Consider the following 21,994-nt stretch of genomic DNA (forward strand, 5'->3'; position numbering starts at 1 on the left):
TTAATAGGCCCAAAATAAGTTTTTTTTTACGTATCATATTTGCATATTTACTGTAGTAAAGGGGCACTGTCATTTGCTGTCTTGTCTTTGTTTGTTGTTCAGTCCTAGTGTATTTTTAAAGCATCAGCCAGACCACATCTGGAGATGGTCAGAAATGGCTGAGGCCCTAGTGACCTCAGAGGGTTACGGCATCCTGACGGGCAAAACTGAGGGGCAGTTTGAAGGCACTTTATTTTGCTGTGCTTCTTGTTGGCAGTGAACATGACAGTGGAATAAGAATAGAAAAAGCATAGCTGCATTTTCTTGCAGCTTAATCAAACTGAAAGTACAATAGTGTGAGTGTCTGTTTCCTAACAATGGGATTTTTAAAAAGTGAGGGTGACATTTCTCCACCATCACCATCCCCAGTGGAAATTACGTCCATTGCTCATCCAGCCCCCACAACACCCCTCATTGAGAGTCTCTGACCTTCCTCAGCATGATGACGCCGTCCTGAGTGCTCCTATTGGTGGTGATGTCAAACATGCCGGGACCGTCGCTCCCAGTGATCCTGTAGTCCATCTCCGCATTCTCTCCAATGTCGGCGTCCATGGCCCTGATCACTCCCATCACAGACCCCAGCTCGTTGGTCTCGGGCACCCTGAACTCGTAGAGAGCTAAAGAGAGGAAGAATGTTATCTTTGTGATTTTGGTGGTCACATAAAAAGAAGAATTGGTCAATCAGGGCAGCAATGTCAAGATGTTCTGTAAAGTAAAGAAAGAACTAGATGGAGACGGAAAAGCTCAGGAGTGTAAGTGAGTCAGAGATTGAGTGTGTGAGCTGGGCCATGGCAACAAAGGTCATGGTTGCTATTTCTTTTCCTGTCCATTTCTATTTTTGTTCCGCTAAAAGATGCAATTTGTTTAGAAGATGAATCACAGCTTTTAAGATTTTCATAATGTACAAGCATATGCCTGAAAATGCACCCAAATAATAACTTTACAAGAAAATCAGAAGGTAGACCAGCTCACAGAAAATCACCACCACGCTTGACATCTAAGGGGCGTCATAACCTGAGCACTTATTATGACCCTGTTAGTAAAAAAAAAGAGTGGAAGCGGGTGAGTCAGAGAGCAAGAATACAGGAGAGCAGGTCAGGGAGAGAGTGAGTCAGAGCCAATCATAGAGCAGCAATATAAGAGCCAGCCAGGGAGGGAGACCATGTGTGAAAAGGAAAAACCGAGTGGGAGATTTAGTGCTGCAACATTTGCAGATCAGCTGTGGAGCAGACATTTCATATGTGGTAAAACATATTTCATCTCCAAAACAGACATTTGGCCTTTCACGGAAGTTGCTACAAGCGGTATTGACTCACTCTCCTACTCCGAAGTTCAGGATGTAACATAAATTCTGGGCCAATTTGCTCAACATAAATTAATTGCTTCTCCCTCGTCTTATTTTTTGTAAGATGATGTCCTGGTTTGAGGCGGATAAATTGATGGCTGCCTGTCGGCCGCGGCGGCCCCGGCTGCATCTTCTATGCTTAAATAAATAGCTGGACTGCAGGAGGGAGCGGGCGTGATATACACACAGCCTGCGGAGACAAACAGCACTGACACACTAATAAAACATGCTGACATTGTTTTGGCAACGCCTGAGTCGGCAGGTCTCCGTGACGCTGACACTTGCCTCCACACACACACACACACACACACAAACACACACAGACACACACTATGAGCGACACACCACAGAAGGCTTCCCTAAGCTAACAGGTATTTAGCATTGGGTGAAAAAGAAGAGGCATCACTCCGGCAGACAATAATGATATCACTTCCAGACACTCTACCTCCTCTGGGTGTCCCATTACAATATCTCTTCCTCTTTCTCCCTCTCTCAATCTTCCCTCTGTCTGTCTCTCCCCTCCCTCCATCACTGTCTTTCTGTCCTCACTCTTCCTCTTTCTTCCTCTATCTTCCCCTCCAGTCACCTCCTCCATCCCTGTCGTATCCATCTCCCTCCCTCCTCTCACTGTTCATTCATTGGCGGAGGGGCTGAGATGACAGCATCTGTCTCCCCTCACCCAATCTCCCCCTCCGAGAGAGAGAGAGAGAGACGAGAGGGAAGGAGTGATAAATGGTGTGTGTGTGGGGGTGGGGGGGTGTAGTGGGGGAACTACTGCGGTCGCGTGTATGCCTTGCGTCCGCGGCTGTGTGCATGCATCGCTCGCTGTACAGTTAGCGCTTTGCTGTTACTGAGTGGAAACACGACGGCACCAGTAATCTGTCAATCTGATCTTGCTGCCTTCGCCGCTCGCCAGATGCAAGAGAGGAAGTGAGATGGGCAGGGGAGGCAGGGGAGGGGGGGATGAGAGAAGAAAGGGAGACAATGTGTGAGACTGAAAGAGAGTAGGAAGGCAGTAGAAAGGAAGGATTGATGATTGATGAGTGAGAGGAAAAAAATGCACCAAGGACAGTTAGAGCACTAAATTGAGAACATTGGTTTTATGGAGTAAAAGGCAGCAGAAGAAAGACTTAATAGCAGCAGATAGACAAAGAGAGAGGAAGAGTAGGGGAGATAAAACCCAGTGAATGTACTCTCTTCATTTAATAGGGATTACAGGGCTGATCTGATGCACTTTGCAGGACCCTTCGCTCTGTCATATGGCTCTATATTTAATTATTCGCTGCCTTTAAGAGGCCAGCCTTAGTCGCACAAAACCCAGAGCTCCCTCAATAATCCAAATTCATTTTGAAACTGACACCAGATGGGGGCTGCCTGCCTGGCATCAGCTCACACTGACAAGTGGTTTTCATGGACTGAGGATTGGTCACTCTGTGTATGTTTCCAGAAGGCTGTACTCACACTTGGTGAAGCGAGGCGGGTTGTCGTTCACATCCGAGAGGGTGATGCTGACTGTCGTGGTTCCTGAAAGCCCGCCCATCTGTCCGGCCATGTCTTTAGCCTGGATCACAACCTGGTAGTTTTCTTTGACTTCTCTGTCCATGCCAGGCAGGGCGGTCTTGATCAGGCCTGTGGAAAAATCAACAGATTTAATCAAATCCATCTGATCATTTAGGAATATCCAAGTTAAGTGCTGCTTATTTATTCACCCCAAAATAGACAAGAGGGCATTGCTATCTGTAGACTCATTATTTTTATCATCAATCATTCATCTGTGTTTATTTTGATTGTAAAAATCTGGGGGAAAATCAGATATTTAAAAATTAATTTACAGCAAAAAACCCTTTTTTAAAAGATTATTTTATTTACATATATGTTCTTGGTTTCTTATCTTCTTTGTTTCCATGGACTCTGGTGCATAATCGGCAGCTCATTTGTCCATTTGACTCTTCACTTTGTATTACAAACAATTTCTGAGGTGGACTCAGCACAACAGGACCTCGTTGACCCTCCATCTGCGGTCAACAGCTGTTTTGCAGCACAAAACAAAACTTTTGGATGTGTGGGAATGTAAAATCATGGCTAATGGTCAGTTTTAACCAGATACTTTTTTAAAAATCTAAGTATTTTTCTACAATAAGTGGTGGAAAATTAAAAAGGATGAGCCACTTTTGCTGTGTATTAATAACTGATCATTCAGAGATACATTTTAAGGGCTACGCTGGAAGTCCTTCACTCTTACGCTCAAATTAATGAGTGACAGTAGACTTCTGACATTATCTTAAAAATTAGAAAATGACACATGAGCAATCTCATAGCAGCTATAAAACATAGATTACATTAATTTAGATTACACTCAAAGCAGATATTAGTACCAGTACAACAAGACTGGATACAACTTAACTTGATAATACAACAAGTAAATAAAGAGAAATCAATCTACAGAGTGAACAATAAACCAATATACAATATAGTGAATACAGTACAGTGAATGCAGTTATATATCAGTAATGTAACATTGATATGTAGAGTATGAAGAGAGCCAGTAAATAGTATGCATAGCTCTGAAACTCAGCTGTATATCATTTTATTAACTACACTAGTCCTGTAGCTTCATGTACAACCTTCATAAAATCAACCTGGCATATGACACACGGATAATGAACTGTTTCCTCGGGTGGACTATGTATATCAAAAAGTCCCTGTGCTCACCTGAAACACTTCCAAAAATAGGCCTGACTGCATCAGCTGTATTGAATTAATGATATTTCATTTTTTAGATTTATGCATCTACAGTACAGGCCAGATAATTAAACCACTAAGAACATTTTATTACTGAAAGGTCAGTGCTCTTGCTCAGTATGTGCGGCGGCATGGAGCTGAGCGGCCACCCAGGAGCACATTTTGGTGTCTGTGTTCTCATGATTTAACTGGTAAGTGGACCAAAGGGCCAATCTACCAAAACCACGGTGTATTCCTTTAATTTTCCAAGTGTAGCGTTCGCCTCCAAATGCATTCGGCATCATTTATCCTCTCTTTAGAATTAAGACTCTGTTAATGTTCAGCCTTTCAAGTGCCGTGCAGTTGCTTACTTCTCCGCTCTGACACGTTAGATCTCTAGTTTGGAGTCAGGACAGAGAACGAGTGAAGCGGTAATTGGCAGTATATTCAAAAGGTGTGCTCCATCTCCCATCAGAGCCGGTCTTAAATCCTGTCTGCTATTACACGTTTGAATTTGAGGCATCATAAAAGAGAAGAAGGTTGGGGGAGGGGGGAGACAGGCAGTGGAGTAGGAGAATAAAGATGAAAAAAAAAAATTTCACCCTAAATAAACTGCTTTAACAAACTTCACCACTTTCAGTGTGAACAGATGATTCATTGCATATCAAACAATACGGAAGAAGGAGAGGCTGACGTGGCGCATCACTCAGGCTCGCATCAGACTGGCCTACGCTGCTCAAAAGGCCCTCCAACTTGCTCTTTTCTTCCTCCCATCGATAAAGTAGCAAAAAACTAAATGAAGGCACAATGCAACTTCTTTCTATTCCCTCCTAACGATGTGCAATTTATCTCGCGGACAAGAGAGCAGCGACCGTTCAGGCGTGTGTTGCAGGAAACAAACGTATAGCAGCTTTAGAAAACAGCATCATGCTCGCTCTATATCTGTCTACCTTTGTTATTGCTTAATGACTACAATACACACACAGAGGAGGAGAGGAGAAACAAATCCTGCTTATAATGTGATGTCCAGGCATGTCTTTGTGTAAGAGGGGATGTCAGCTTACATACCACATGTGGGATAAACCATATTACTGTTAATCCCTCCGCTAATCTGCAAATGGCTTTTTTTGTCGTTTCCCTTTTGTTTAAGCAAAAAAGACACGAGCGGGATGTGTTCCAAAGCGCACATTAATGATTAAAACTAGCAAGCGGCTAGATTTTGGGGTTGGTGATTTGCCACTCTTTCTACTACAAATCCTCCTCACCCGCCAGCCTGCGAAAGGAGGTAGACAAGGTATTTTTGGTTAGGGTAAAAGGGGAAAACTCACAGCATTCTACAGTTATTTTGTGATAAATTGTTTTAATTTACTTTCCCCGGCGAAGCAGAGTTTCCCTCAGCTTGCCTCATCTATTTCTTCTCCAGGTAGTGATTTGTTATGTTTCTCAGAATGGCCACCTCAAGACAAAAGGTGTTAACTTGTTACGTTCAGCTGTGGGTTACATATGTAGGTGGAGAGTGCAGTATATTGTTAGGGCAGGATGATAAGAGCGTTTCCAGTAAGGAAGGAGTGAGGAATTGTGATCATTAGTCGGAGGGAGACATCTCTCATGGCCGCAGTACATTCTTAGGGCTGCAATTGGTGGAGAGAAATTATAATCTTAGCCTCCCTTACAGTAGATTTCTCCTCTTGGTATCAAATGTTGGGTCTACAAAGAAAACCATGCTCTTTGATCCTAAGTGATTGACAGTGAAGCCAGGCACTGACTTTTGATGTTTTAGACATGTTCCTGTGGTCAATTTTGAATGTGGTTAAGCTGGAAATATCTCAGCACTGCAAAAAAAAAACTTCCTCTTATCGACTTATTTCAGTCTGTAATTGTGTCCTCAAAGTCAAATTTCCCTGTGGAAAAAATGAGTGCTATAAGATAAGTTTAACCTGTTTGAAAACTAATCCAACTTTCATTGTTCTTGAGAATTCTTGAAATAAGTCGATTTTTTGGTCCCCAAAACTGAGAAAAAGTTCAAATTTCCTGTCGTTACTGGCAAATGTTTCTACTTTTTTTTTATTCTAAGGAAAATAAGGTTTAATTACAGACATAAATTACTTAAGATGGAAATTAATCCCCTCAGCGAAAAAACCCAAATCCCATTGTTCATAGATATAACACCAAACTCTCCGCCCTTTTAAATATTTAGTAAAAAATTGTTGAAACAAGCTGATTTCTGCTGGTAAAAGAAGTTTTTTTTTCCTACAGTCCCAATTGTTTTAATCTTTCATTGTCTACGTTTAAAAGAAGAAACAATAACATGGAAACAGGAATATAGAGTGCACCACTAGCTCCATCTTCACTGCTAAACGACACTGACCAGTTTCTGGGTCCACAGAGAAGTATGGCTGGCCCTCCAGGATGCTGTACACCACCCTGGCGCTGTTCCCGTACGTGGCGTCGTCTGCGTCTGTGGCTGTCACCTGAATTACTGAGGTGCCTGGGGGGGAGAAGATTCATGACAATGATTTAGATCAACTCCTCAATACTGCTGAAAATTGCCTGCTGGATAATTGGTTAAGCTGATGCACCTTCTGATGAGGTGTCGGCTCCTCTTCTAATCATGCTCATGCAGAATGTGACTGATCATTTCTGTCCCTTTGCATTACCCAAACCAATCTTTATTCCTTGGCCACTTATACCCTTATACATGATTGATTTTCATGGGTAATCGATAAGTCCTAATGTATTTTTCTAAGTATATCTCTATAAGCATACAAGCAGCACTGATACCGGCTCTTTGCAAACCCCAAGAAGCCTATTAGTGTATCCACAGATCTGGAGTGTCTAAGAAGCCAAATATCTGATAGCAGGCGAACGACTGTGATCCATTTTCTCTTCCAGAGAGGCTGTAGCCCTATTTCAGTAGAACAAAGGGAAACGGTTAGCCAAGTGCTACCTCCCAAATGGCGCCTTGCGGGGCCAAGTGTTGCCTCATTACATGCAGAAGAAAATTAATTGAGTAGAAATATTTAATGGCAAAGTGGTATAAATATAGAATTGTGCAATACAATGGGATAACGACCCCATGAAACTTCTCTAATTTGATGTCAGTTGAGATCTGTAAGGGGTGAGGGGAGAGTTTCCCTTCTTTGAAATCAATGTCATTTGTATGGATGAAGGATGTAGTAGAAAGAAAAAAAAGCAGACAGAAAGAAGACCAAGGCTGTCTGATTTGGTGCTGCATGGCACAAGTGACAGGTTGGGAGGATTCCTGAGCAAGTTCACCGAACCTTGATCACTAATACCTTTAACTAGGGAATTAAACTCAAAGAGGCTTTTCTGACATGGTGGCTTTTAGAAAATATCACCGATCCACATCACCCATCTCATTGCTGACTTTAAGCTTTCTGAGAAAAGAATTTTCTGAAAAAACAAGCCAGGAATAATCGCAGTTTTTGTGCAGGGGGAGTAAATCACCTCAACTGTAATCAGTCAATTGTCAAAAGAGGTGCACGTAATCGTCATCCCTGAGAGAAGAATGTCAGAGCCATGACACTATAATAAAACTCAAAGTGTATGTCACATTTAAAGGGGCAGTGTCTCGACGCAGTCACTCGTGAACACATGCTCTGCCAAGCGGTGACATCACACCTCGGTTGTTGCCATGGGCACCCGTGCTGCCCTTAGATAAGTGCCGGCCTCTCTCTTGGGGTTGCTGAACCAAGTGACAACTCTGTCACATGTCTGGGCTGCAGGACCGATGTCCCTCAGTCCCTAAAGCACAGCAGTGGCAGAACAGAGAGTTCACTCCATGTTTTCATGCAAGTATTGATTAGGAGCCTTTTTATATTGTTTATCTATATTCATGAGGCCAGTATGTACTTTTAGACTAAGAGCTAGAGCCAAAGTGCACAGTAAATTAAAGTTTAATTTGGTGCTGAATGACAAGAACAAATGATAATACAAAAACAGCAAATGGTACTATCTCAGAAACTGGCACTGTAGAAATAGAAATAGAAATAGAAATAGAAATAGAAATCCTCAATTATTCACTGTGGTGACACAGCTGACAATGCTGGTAATTAAATTAAATACTGTTTTAATAAGATACAATACTGTATTTAAAAGATTATCTGCACCAGTGCTGTAACCGTCACAGAGATGCTTTACCTTGTTTATTCTGCCGTCATAGAACAGATCTTAGTCAGTCTCATTTAATTAGTCGGGCCTCCTTTTTTGTCGGCGTCATTATTATGATTGATAAAGTCCCATTGATCCAGTAAGACTGGCATTTTAGAACATCTCTATCCTATTTGAATCATAAGCCTTTCAATTCAGTTCCGCACACACATGCACACACCTTTATGTGTTTACACATATAAATATGGTATATTTTAAGACGAATAAATATGGTATATTTATGAACTAAATACCTTCTGTACTCAAATTAACCACAAACAATTATTACGTTTTCTTACTTCTTTATTAAATATCATGTTAATATTTATCTATTTTTCTTTTTTTATTCATTTATTTATTCACTCACTCACTTCCATGTGTCGGAGAATAATCTCTGGGGGTGGCAGGGCTCAGGGTTACAGGGGCCTAGTCAGACAGGGTGGGGTGGGGGGGATTAATGTGTGGAATATACAATAAAATGTGAAGACACAGTATTAATATTATAAATTTAAAGAGCTAATTTCCGGTTGGCATTCCCATTTAGTTCATAAATGGGAAATTAATGGACATTAGAAAACAATATATACAGTGACATCTGGACCGAAAAAGCAGAGGTGACGTAACATAGAAAAGTGCGGCCAAGCTAGGTCAAGTTTAACAATAATAAATATGGATTGAGGCTAGTATGCATCCAAGGGACCAAGAATAAATTGAATTGTGGTGTCAGGAGAAACAATGCATAACTGGACAGAATAGTGAATGACCCGGGTAAGCTCAAAACTCTAAAGTATATATTACTTTAAGAAAAAATAAACCTGTAAGTTGTTCTTTGACTAATTTAGTTAGTCAGTTAAAATAGAGTCTTTACAAGGACAACACACACTGATTAATAGTAAACACAAATATAAAATTGACCAGAGTTGTATGTGTGAGTGTCCATGAGCTGATGTTAAATAGCACCATCATATAAAAATTCAATGTTTTACAAATGTTAGGAAAAAAGGACAATATACATGACTATAAAATAAATGCACAAAATGGAATACATAAGCTAAATCACAAAACAGTAAAAACACATATAATAGATTTACTAATGTAGTACGACTCAATATGGTTGAAATTAATGTCAGGAATGTTTGGAATTTTTATGTACAAATAATAAAATAATACAATTAATCTGAACAAATGATCTTAACTCAAGGTCCACTCACTTGCTCTTTCCAAAGCTTTCAACAATCTGCTGACCGTGAGATGTCATTGAAAGTAAATGGACCTTGGCTTGAGATTATTTTGTCGAACTACAATGGTCAAGGTCAAAGACAAACTTTCACACTCACTCAAATAGATTGTCATTGCAATAAACCACTGTTGTATTGTTAAAGCTGCACTGTGGAGTTTTCTCTTCTAAACAAACAGTGTGTTGTCACTTATGGCAAAGAGGGCCGTAATGGAAAAACTACTGCTAGTGGAAGGCAAACAATAAAGGGAAGATTTGGCTCGTAAACATGTCACTAGCACAACTAACCTGTCAGCAATTTCACCCTTTTCAAATGCTGTATATTTAGGCCCAATATTTTTTTTTTTTTTACATAATGGTGGTTTTAATATACTGTTTACATGAATTAAATATTGACTACATTCATTTTTTAAGATGTTTATGATTTCTATGTACACGTGGTCTAAGGCAGCTCTCAATTTGTTTGCAGATTAAGACCAAATTCAGGTAAGAACATTGATGAATCCCAGATTTGTGCTTAAAACATTTGCATTCACGGTTTAAGCTCAGATTTGTATGTATGCACTGTTTTTGAATGAAGCCCATTTTGATTATCCTTGATGTCTTCTATAGTCTCAATCCATTTCCTTCCTCATAAAACATTTGCAAAGCTGATTTTTCTTAAAATGTCTAATTTTTTGCATTAAAGGATTGCTCCAATTTTTGGCGCATTACCACCTTCTGTAGATCAGTGGAATGGTATGCAACCATTGGCAGGAAGGTTGTCGTGTTGTGTGTGCATGTGCTTACTTGTGCTCATGTATGAGACAAAACAAAATGGGGACCCAGTCAAAAGAAACTGCTAAGCAGTGCTACTAGAGAACAAAATCTCCACAGGGAACCTTTAAGCACGACATCTGACAAAATTACATGTAAAACAAAAGAGAAAGTTTTGTGACAAATGATAGGATCAGCTCACAATATGATTCCACAACAAGTCGATTATAAATGATAATACTGGATTATCTCTCAGCCCTATAATTTAACACACTGCATATCATTATGTAAAGATCATGAAATATTTAAAAAGCTACTTACCGATGTCGGACATCTCAGGGACTCTGGCCATGTATGGGTCCTTAGTGAATCGCGGCTCATTGTCGTTGATGTCGTGGATCTTGATGATGAACTCAGACTCGCCCTCCAGTGCCTCATTGGTGAAGCGGTTGACGGCTTTGGCATGGAGGATGTAGTAGGCTTTCTCCTCCCTGTCCAGCCTCTTGGTGGCGTGGATGTCCCCCGACTTCTCGTCTATCCTAAAGAGGGAGCCGGCTCCTTCCCCAGTGAGGACATACCTCACATTTCCATCACCGCGATCCGAATCTGAATGAAGCTGTGGAGAAAAAAAAAGAAAAAGAAAGTGTGATAAATGTATCCCTGCAGCACCAAAACAACAATTTTGAGCAACAGTTTGTGGCGTTCATTTTAATAAATTTCCACTTTGCTGCTCTCTTTTGCTAATTGCAATAGCACAACAGTGATTTCAAACCCAGTTTATGAAAGCTTTCAAATTTGCTTAATTTGCTTTTATAAACACCAAGTGTCAGCTAGCTCTTTCCAAGGAAAATCTCATGGTTTGTATGAGCAGAAATAGCCCGCATTGAACAGAAACTTATTCAAGTCCATGATAAAGAGAAATATCACAGTACTGGCTACAATTCATGATTGACAGGTGATTTCTAGAATGTGTTGTTTAAAAAAAAAAAAAAACATCCCAGCAATGAGCACTTTGTACCAAAGACGTCAAAAAAATCAAATTTCAAAGCAGAATCACAGTTTTCCACTCAAGTATTTCGGATACACTGCGCACATGATCTGACCAATCTGGTCCTTGGCAAAGAAACACTGACAGCTTTGATAAGTGTGCTTGGTGTTATTTAACAGATTCATATCATCTTTAGTAAACTGTCATCACGCTACAACGATACACGCTCGTGGCTTCACCTCGTCTCTGTGAAATTCATATCCTGCCAAGAAGAAAACACACAGCCAGAGCATTTAAAATGTTGCATTTACTTGTATTGCTACATGCAGGTTGTCATCATGTCTTTTACCGCAGGGCCGAAGTGGCATTTTCACAGTGCTGTAAAACAGAACGCCAGTGGGTCGAAGTCTGTGAAGTACCAGCATGAGTGCGTGCGCATCCGTCGTCTGCCAATCCCTGATGGATCAGGACATGACCAACATGCCAGAGGACCACAAGAGTCCACTTGTCTGTGGATCTTCTCATTATTATTTGCTCTCTCCCTCTCTATCTCCTGTTCAATTTTTTTTCTGCATGAACAGCAGCTTAGCATGCTCTGACATTTTAATTCCACCACCAAATCCCCCCAACATATTTATCTCTGAGAACTCATCAAAAGCTTGTCCAGTCATTTCCCCTCCCACTGTTTCCCTTTCCCCCCTTTTAATAACCAGGGACATGGTAATAATTGCAGAGGGAGGTAAAGGGCAAAAGGAGGGCACATGTTTGCAAACATGTCAAGAACAAACTGAAGCACACAGCGTCTGAATGTTGTGGGCGTTAGGATGTAGTTCTGAGGTCTGTTATTGACACCTTGTTAACTCAAGTGAGCAGGAGCGTTTGATTTTGACCGTTTGGATGCATATTTCCCTTTGAACGAGAGTTGTTGTTGTGTCTACAAGCGCTCTTGGCTCTGCCGGTGGACAGACTGAGGGGGGATATTGTGCGTTGCAGCTGGGTCACGTGGGAGCACATTGCAAAGTCTCCCTTCTCATCATATATTAAAAAGCTTTTCATCCCAGGTGCTCGGAAGCTTTACTAATTCATGCTGTTTTATCAGGGCAAAGCTGGCACATGTGAGACGAACAGCTTTGTGGATTAGCATCTTTAACACTATTTTGTTTGCCTGCTTGAATGCTGGTAAAAATGACTGTTTTCATTCCTTTCTCTGTCTGTCTAACCAAGCCAGTCGAATGTGCTGCAGAATTTTACCATCTTCGGATTAGGATCTAGAGTGTAGTACTGTTTCATTCACCCACTTGAATTCTGGTCAAAACAACTCCTGCTTTTTTTTTTTTTTTCTTATTCTCTCTGTCTAACCAAGCTAGGAGAATATCCTGCAGAATTGTATTTGTTTTCTGTTCTGCCTTACAGTACGTGCTTCCAAACAGAGACTCAGTTGGCTGAAAACAATCCACTTCAACATTATTATCTTTCTCCCGCTGTTATAGCTGCAATGTCCTTTTCTATGATTGTCTATCAAGCTGCCTATCTCTGCCGGCACAACAATTCAGTTAATAACCGTTGAGTCCCCTCCTTTCGGCTGAGATGTGAGATAGACAGTGTGACATATGCTGTGTCGACTGTCATTTCTATGGAAACAGAGAGATCTTGTGGTTCTGAAGAGTTCCTCCTCACTCCCCTGAAGGATATTACAAGGCAGCTCGAAGTATCGAACTCTAGCGCCTGCTGCAGTGACCCCGTCCCTCCCAGTTACCCACCTTGCTGGTGAGCAGAATTTACTGCTGCCCTTCTACTCAAATTAAGAGGGGAAAAAAAAACCTCTCCCAAAAATCAATGTGGCAGGCCAACGTGCATTCACAATGGCCCTTTGATCAATTTATATTGAAAATACAATTAAACTGTCAAAGGGGGAGAAGAGAAAGCCACATGTGCATTCAGTATGCTCACCAAGAAGCCCGGGCACATCAACAGTTAGCCTTTTCTTCTCTGCCCTCCTATGGTACCAAGCAGAGTGCATGACGATATAGCCATTTACACTGAGACTTTTGGCCTCAGAATCAGGTTTATTGCCTGAAGGTTTGCACGTAAAATGAATTTACCTTGGTGGAGTTATAGTGCATAACAATCAAAAATATACACTAAATTAAATAATAAATAATATAAAAAAGAAAAGCATTCATAATAAAAACATATAAAATATATTCTAAGTGATAAGAGCTGCAACAGGTTTCAATTTTGAATATTAAATAGAAGACATGTACAAAAATATTGACGGGGAGTAAATGTACAAATACTGTGCAATTTATTATTATTATTACTATTATTATTATTATTGTTACCATCATTATTATTATTATTATCACACTGGCTTCATCCAACAGTCCAAAAACATGCAGCTTAGGTTAATTGGTGACTCTTAATTGCATGTCGGTGTGAAAGTAATAAAAATAATAATAACAATAATAATAATAATAATAATAATAAGGAAGACAATGATCCATCTGCAGGTAGAGGCATGTACAGCTGGGAAAGCAGACCCTAACCCTAAAATCCACAAACAGGATCCTGACGTAGGTTAACCAGGAATAGGTGAAAAGGCCATGTTTACTGCATTGTTAACAAACCTTTTGGATCTATAGGTGAACTGCAAAATTGCATTTTCATTTTCATTTCATTCAGGTTTATAGTCGTTGAGTCCTGTGGTCCTTTGGTCTGTGGGACGGGGATGATGGTGGAGGTGTTTAAGCAAGCTGGTACATGGCATGTCTCCAGGGAGGTGTTTAAAATGAAAACAAAAAACAGCTGAGACAGCTGATAGGTACAGTGATTCAGGGTGGAGGGAGAGACAGAGTCTGGTCCAGCTGCTTTGTGGGGGTTCTGTCTCTTGAACAGTCTGTTAATGTCCCAGGATGGAGAGAGTCACTGAAAGGGGGAGGGGGCCTCAGAGATGGGCAGCTGGGTCCTGCTGAGGTGGGAGAGGAGGAGCTGGTGGATGTAGTCACGGGTGATGGTGTCAGGACTGTCCTATTGCCTTTCAAATTGACAGTGGAATTAATTTGTGTCGTTGGCCAGGCACCAGTCTATAGTGGAGTAAGGGGCTGTCAGTTTGTAGTTGGTGATCTTTCTAAGGCCTGTCCACACAGATGCTGAGTAGTTTTCTGAGAACTGAAGAACTGATGAAGTTTCTAAGACTACAGATGTTAGCTCACCAGCTCGCTAAACCAGAAGCATAGAAGCTGAAGTATGAGACTGTCGGTAGCAGTCTTGAATCTGCTTGTCTGAACAGTTGAAGTACGCGCGAAGATCCTCCATAGTTTCACTGGTCCACTTCTTAGATGTCCTCACAGCGGGAGAAGGAATCAGATGAACTATGGTGTGCTCAGAGTATCCCAGAGTGTCCCAGTGCAGCATGGGGGATATGATATGCACTGTTGATTATAGTGTAACAGTGATCTAAAGTGTTCTCTCTGGTCGGGCATTAAATCAGCTGACATTATTTAGTGAGTTCTTGACTGAGATTCCCTTTGTTCAAGCCACAGAGGACAATACTGAAAGTGTCTGGATTTTTCAGTTCCACAAAGAGCACGCGCTGTGCCTCTTGCACATGGGTCTGCTGTGGAGTGTAAAGATTGACCAAGATGAATGAAGAGAAGTCACGGGGGAAGTAGAAAGCTTTACAGTTAAAGATAAATGTTTTCAGGAAAGGAGAACAGTGCTGCAGAATCAGTGTAACATCTTTACACCAGCTACTGTTCTGGAGTTCATGTAGTTTATTGCAGAGTTAAACGCATGTTAGAAAAAAACATTCCCATAACCGAGTGCATATTACGTGTCCGCAAAGACACACACGTTTCCCTGTCTACCGTTGACCAAAATGTCCAGTAATACCAGACGCGATGAGAAAGTTGTCTCCCTGATGTTCATGAGCTCTTCTCTGGTGAAAGAGCTTTGGGTACTGTAAGCAAAACACTGTGTCTACAAACAAGACAAGAGAACACCGAGGCAGCCATCTGCAGCACCATCTTAGTCTTATCTTGGTCTTAAATTTAAAGCACAATGCAAAAAAAAAAAATCCTTGTAATCAAGTCTTTTCTGTTTATAATTGTAGCCTAAAAGCTGTATCTTCTGAAATGAATAGTCTGACATTTTGGGAAATAGGCTTATTTGCCTTCTTGCCGAGAGTTAGATGAGAAGATTGATTCCACTCTCATGTCTGTATTGTAAATATAAGCCTGCAGCCAGCAGCTGGTTAGATTAGCTTAGCATCATGTGGTTGTTTTTCCACTAGTTTTTCCAAAGATCAAACAAGCAACACATAACGTGATAATTGTTGAACTTTACAGATGCTGGTAGGTGGATTTTGTTACCTTTGAGCAGAGCCAGACTAGCTGTTGCACATATTTCCAGTCTCTCTGCTTAGCTAAGTTGACCTTCTGCTGACGGAGTGAACTACTCAACCATTCAAACAATGTCACTATATCAATAGTTTGCCTTAGACAGTGCCTTGTTTGAAAAATGTACTATAACGCATTTATATGTATTTCAAAACCTTTCATTTAATTAGACTTGTCTGCTAAGTGATGCCATATTTCTCCAATGGTTTGCATTTTTTTCACAGAAGATATTTATTTCTATTCTTACGTGCTTTATCTTCCAGTTTGAAGTGGGCTGAGAAGTGGAGTGGTACTCATCAGACATCTGTGCGTGAGAACTTATAAGCGAGGCGTCTTTGTGAAATTAATCAGCTTCAAGTGCAGCAAATGTTAGTGCAGACTCGATCTGGTTGCCATTTGTGCTTCAATTGAGTTAGGCCAAAAAGATGGCACTGGAAATAGGCTGCTTAGGGCAATTAGCCAGTTAGCCTTTAAGGCCTTGTGTCCTGGCCTGTTGAGAACTGGCTGCCTTCTATGTAGCCAGATGGTAGCCTCAGACTGTGCACAAAAATAGCCTATCAAATGTCTGTTGATGTGTAAACTTGAGATAGGCGGTCAGTGTGGCTGAGGCTTAAAGGTGAAATGTCAGTTATACATACATTTCTCTCATGTGGACATCCGACATCTTCTGTTTTTTGTCCCTGTGCATAATATCCAGCATGTTATCTTTTAATTATGAGCAATTCTCATCAGCGAGTATTTACTTTGCTGCAGGGCTACAGCTATGACTGAGGACACCAAGGCCATGTCCTCAGTGTTGTTTCTGGGGATTATGTGGTTTTGTTTTTTTTTTTCAACACACAACAGAAGGATTTTGCATTTTACAATTACACCCAGAAGAAGTCTTTTTTAAGGCTGATTCTCTGGTTTATTTGAGGTTATTTGAGGCTATATTTGTTTGTATCTTTTTTAAGTTGAATTGTTTGACACTGGAAAGTCTCACTCAAGTTGCTTTTGTTTCAAGTATTTTCTACAATCAAGGCAAAATGGTCTTGATTTTAGTGCAAATGTACACTATCCTTGAGATGCAGACAATAACTTCTGGAAGCTGATTTATTCATTTTTTTTCTTTGATTATTTACAAGAAATGACTTGAGCCAGTTGGTAAAATAGAGATTTCTTGCAGTGTAGGTAAACTACATGAACAAAATAAATTCAAACAAAATAGGCTTCATGAAACAGCCTTGACATCATTATGTAGGCTGATAAAAATGTTCAATTAAATATAATATTGATATTAATTGAATAATAAAATGTGATAAAATCTAAAAATTTTGACTATACTTTTTGTTGGCAATTAACTCGACTTTATGCTCCTGATCTCAGTATATCTAAAATCCTGGCTTCAGCACTGCTTCACTGTCATTATATATTTTCCCCTCATTTCAGCACAACCTGGTCGACTGAATACTCTATTACAAAGACAAGACCTGAATGTTTGATGATAGAAAATCAATTAATCTCAACCTGACAAAACCAACGGGAGTCTGAAAAAGTACTAGGCAGGTGATAGCATGGAAACAATCGCAAGGTGCTGCGGCGAGGTTGGCGTATCTCGCTCAGACATCACTTCGCTCCTGCAACGTTGTCAGACAGATGTTTGCCGGGTCTCCTCTCTGCATGACCTCATCACACCTCTTCCTCCGCCGTTCACACCGCGAAGGAGAGGAGCATAATTGAAGTTGCCCCCTCCCGACGCACTAGCGGGAACCTATCGCCTAATCAACAAACACTGCCGATGTGTGCTCCGGGTCGCCGCTGGAGACCGCAGGGTCTGCCATGGCGTGGGTACAGCCAGGCCTGTGCCATATTGCAATCTCCTTGCCTCTCTGCCAAGGTGAGCAGCTGGTAACGGGGGAGCATGAACAGAGACCAAAAAATCCCCTCCCCCCAAAAACAAACACACAAAACCCTGCACCTTTCTGCTCCGTTGCCATAAGACGTTTGAGTCCTTCCCCGAGGTTGCCTCAACCGCTGAGTCATACAGAACTGGGACACATATAATGTCTGTGTTCATCTGCTTTTTTTATTTCCTCTGATTTTTAGCCCATTACTGGAGGCCAGTATTTGCAGGCCAGTGTGTTTGCGTGCACGCTGTTTTGTTTGTTCACATACAGAGAACACTGCTCACTTGCTAGGGACTATGTTGAGGAGTCTACCCACTAGGCCCAGAACCACTGGGGCCTATCAGGGGCTGTAAATACTTTATGAGATATGATAGTGCAGCACAAACACTCCTCAACCACAGGCCATTAACCATTTTCAGTGGATATGTGCCCTTTGGTAAAGTAAGAAATAATGAAATAAACAAACATTCTCTTCCCCCAGTGACAGCCCGGGCCCTTCAAGGCCTGTACGCAGCTTGCCTGCTAATGAGAGGCAGTGTGTACGATTCCCCTCCTGCAGGGAAAAAAAAATCATTGGCCAATACAGCAAGATTAGCAAGATTAGCAGCCAACCAGCTCCCCAAAAAGGCACTGCCAGAGTCTCCTTTCCCCCCCTCATCACAATCGCTTCTCTTAATTCCTTCCTGTTCCAACTCCTTTTGTTGCGCTTGTTCGGGAAAGATTGCAATTTCATTTGTTAGCACTTCACAACTCGATAAAGCCATCGTAAAAGAGAGAAGAAGAAAAAAAACAACCGGGGGAGATTGAGTTTCCCAAATAACTCGAGATGGGATGTTGTAATTCAAGTGTGGTTTCATCATTCTATCTTTTACTGTGTGTCAAGAGCTGCTCCCTTGTTTATAATAACCTGCCATTGTGTTATTTCCAATTCATTTTTTTCACCACAAACAGAAGTGATTTTGTTACATGCTGTGTTCTCTGGTTGCCATGATGTCTCTTGCGGTGACATAAGCCTTCCCTTTTGTGTTTCTTGTAGGTTTTTTTTTTTTTCATTCAGACTACATTGTGAAAACATGGCCTCCACCTGAGGATATAGATGCAGATGGTTGCTCTCTATGTTGAGCCATGTGTTCAACTCAAAAGCTATTCATTCCTTTTTAGGGTCTAATTCATCACTTGTACTTTATCTAGCAATTAACAAACAGTAATTGCAATCAGATAAGATCTACGTACTGCGAGCCTATGTGGCAACTGGCTAGTGAGCTGACAATGAGGAAAAGCGCCCAGCTGCATGCACTTGGGGGAAAACAACAAGCGCTCAGAGTCATGATTAAGTGCGGTGCTTGAAGGTTGATGCCTTAATGGCGTCTTCAGGAGACAGGCTCTTAGGCCACGGCCTCTGACTCTTTAAGTGTATACCACACTAGATAATCCATTCTTCTTTTGCTATTAGTCCTTTTACAAGCTAAAAGGATGAATGGCACATCAATCAGCACTCTCTAAAGACAAAGTGGTTTGATCATGCTTGGTACTTACTTTTGATCTTCGTTCGTTTCTTTTTTTTTGTTCTTTTCTACTTTTTTGTTCTTTCTCGTATTTGTTCGCCTCATACTATAGCGAGTGTTGTAATCCTTTTAGGCCGGGACTGAAAGTCAACCCTCACTCTGGGAGGACGTATGTTGCAGAATCTCATTTGGTTGGATGACTCTATCCTCCGTGGACACATGATAGGAATGCAAAGCACTAGCCCCATTCAACTCCTTGCACAAAACAGCCTTTCTTCCTCCTCAGTCGTCCTGACCTTGCCACAACGCTTCACAATCTCCTCAATTACAGTAGGTTGGAAGAGGAGACTGATATCTTGACTTCCGCTCCGCTGCATGTAAAGCAAGCATTATTTGGCCCGTCTTCTTGTTCATTCCCCAATGTTATCTGGGTCGACACTGTGTTTTCATTTTGTTGAACAAATAATACCTTTGGAGGAAGTCATATTTTACTGTAGGGCAAAACAGCCGCTTTAGGATGCCTTGATGTGAGTGGAATGGACATTGTGCAAACAGCCACAGAGCTGAAAGGTAAGCACAAAATATATTGGACAGCTAACAGCAAACAAAGCCTGAGGATGGATGGATGGAAGGCCCATATACAAGCATTAGCCAATCGGAGTATCATGTCATGTCGACTACCAGATGATATGATGATTCTCGTATTCTCACAGAATGATACACTCATATATCTCATGTATACAGGATGTAATTTGTTCTGAAGGATCTCATTATGAGGAGTTTTTTCCTTTGAGTTTGTTGAAGATGATTATGTTATCTGACAGTCCATTATTCTACTAAAGAAAGGAGCCACAGGTTTTTTTTTTCTCTCTAGTGCCATTATAGAATCTAAACTTTCCAAAGTCATGAATTTATTTGTTTTTTTTCGTGTGTGACTGAAATATGTAAATAAAGCAATATCTGGTGAAATTTGCATTAATTTGGATTGATGGATAGGGATGATTAAAAAAAAAAGCTGCAGAGGAAGTCCAGCTTCATAAATATGTATTGACAAGACAGCACATAATGAGACATTTTTAAATGAACAAAAATAGCAACTTTTCAAATGTCAGCATGTAAAAAGTTCAAGTTGTGCTGTGTTGACAGCGACTTTGTGGAAACTGCAAAAAAAAGTAAATTCCCTCAAGAATAAACAAACAAAGAGAAATTGAGGAAAAGACAGTGAATGAGAGAGAGAGACTGAAGGCTGTGGAGTTAATACGTGAAGGCCGCAGGCAGTTTTTGAGTTTCGTGTGAAAATCTGAGACTTAAGATACTGCTTTGTCTTTGCTGCACACATTTTTGTCACTCAAGTGGTCAACGCTGTGATGCTTTCACTTCTTGGAGAACAAGTATCTCTCTGTATCTTCTAATGATGCCGTTTCAGTTTCTGTATGTGCCACTCTTTTCTTTCTCTGTTCAGCTGTGGTGGGTGGTTGTGGCTGCTCATGCCAACTACTTCATTTATTACTAACAAACTGCTGTCAGGAATGGAAAAGCAGACGGGAAGAGATCACATCTTGAGAGAGATGTGAAAGGTTCAGCTGAGCCAAAAATGCAAGTTTGGTTTGGTCTAAAAAATTCAAATTAAATACCCATTCATTTTGTAACGGCAATTTTTGAAAAAAACTGCGTAGGAAACACATGAAATCAAACTCAATTACAATTATGCAGGAAACCTAATCGACCGAAATAACCAGACAGACATTACACTTTTTTTAAAAAGCAAGACGATATCGTTAATCATTCAGTTTTTTGTGCACATAAGCCCTGGAATCACATTTTTAATACTAGTGCCAATATTATACCTAAGTTCCAGTACAAATACTAAAACAATGCTGCAGAAATATTGCAAACCCATTCATTGATTTAACAAAAGAAGCCAAAGTTCTCAAGTGTTAAAAAAGAACAGTTTTAGCAAAATAAATTGCAAAATTAAATCCTAAAACTGAAAAAAAAAGATTATTAAAATCGGGACTATCTAACAAAATAATTATTAAGCAGAGTTGTGAATCTGAGAAGAATTTCAACGGCAACTTTCAATGCTCAACCAATTCCAGTTGCACTACAGACAATTTGGTTGGTGGGAAAAAAGAATCTGAGCTGTTGACTGATCTAAACATGTTTGATATGTTATATAAGCTATTTTTGTGGAAAGAAAAAACAGAGAAAGTACACTCTCAAACTACCTTTCCGACATACTGCATGTCTGACCCGGTGTACTCCTCCAGCAAAAAGAACTGGTTCCACATCCAACCTCGTTTGGAGCGCCTCAGCGGCACTCCGTTGGCATCCTGTCCTGTCAGTCCTGTGGACCCCCTCCGCCCCCCTGTAGTCCTTCGCAGGGCCCTGAGTCCGGACCCTGGAGAGCTGGAGTGGGCCATGGCCCACAGCACCATCAATACGCAAACTTTCCTTCTATCCATGCCCACGCCACCACAGCCTTCTGTCTTCTTCCCCCTCAGTGGTCTGTGTCCAGCAGTCTTTGGTCAGGGTATCGGATCAGTCCTCATGCTGTAATCTACTGAAGCAGGAAAGGTTCCTCAGTCTCACATAGGGCGGCAACCAGCACCTGGAACATTTACAGAGAAAAACAGACTGTCAATACTGGGAGGGGAGGCAGCAATTTGTTACTAAAGAAGCTCTTGTTTCATAACCTGTAGTCAAAACCAACTTGGTCGAGTTCCAAGCTTTTTGAAGCTGCAGTACGGTTGAAATCTAGTCATGGTGGGAAGTAGAAAGCAAGAAACAAAAACTGACTCCGAAAGATGTTTTCAAATATGTGCTTCAAGTGTTTGTTAAAAATCAACACTGATGAAAATGTATGGACCAAAAAAATGCAAAACCATGGGAAAAAAACCACAACAGGAATAAGAAAGCAAAACCATAAACAATTAAACACTACGAAAAG

The 21,994-nt window shown here is 40.9% G+C and overlaps 1 protein-coding gene across 1 annotated transcript in view; it reads right to left on the reverse strand.

Annotated features, from left to right (window-relative positions):
* Window positions 1-21,482, reverse strand: part of LOC134002119 (cadherin-6-like) — a 34,946-nt gene extending 13,464 nt beyond the window's left edge. Inside the window, exons 1-5 of the mRNA XM_062441400.1 lie at window positions 21,273-21,482; window positions 10,590-10,884; window positions 6,474-6,593; window positions 2,846-3,013; window positions 469-656 (exon numbers count right to left, since the gene is read on the reverse strand). Coding sequence (XP_062297384.1) covers window positions 469-656; window positions 2,846-3,013; window positions 6,474-6,593; window positions 10,590-10,884; window positions 21,273-21,482 — 981 coding nt within the window. The remainder of the gene's footprint in view (window positions 1-468; window positions 657-2,845; window positions 3,014-6,473; window positions 6,594-10,589; window positions 10,885-21,272) is intronic.
* Window positions 21,483-21,994: the final 512 nt, after the last annotated feature.

The sequence above is a fragment of the Scomber scombrus genome, chromosome 20 (assembly GCF_963691925.1).
Source record: "Scomber scombrus chromosome 20, fScoSco1.1, whole genome shotgun sequence".
Taxonomy (NCBI): domain Eukaryota; kingdom Metazoa; phylum Chordata; class Actinopteri; order Scombriformes; family Scombridae; genus Scomber; species Scomber scombrus.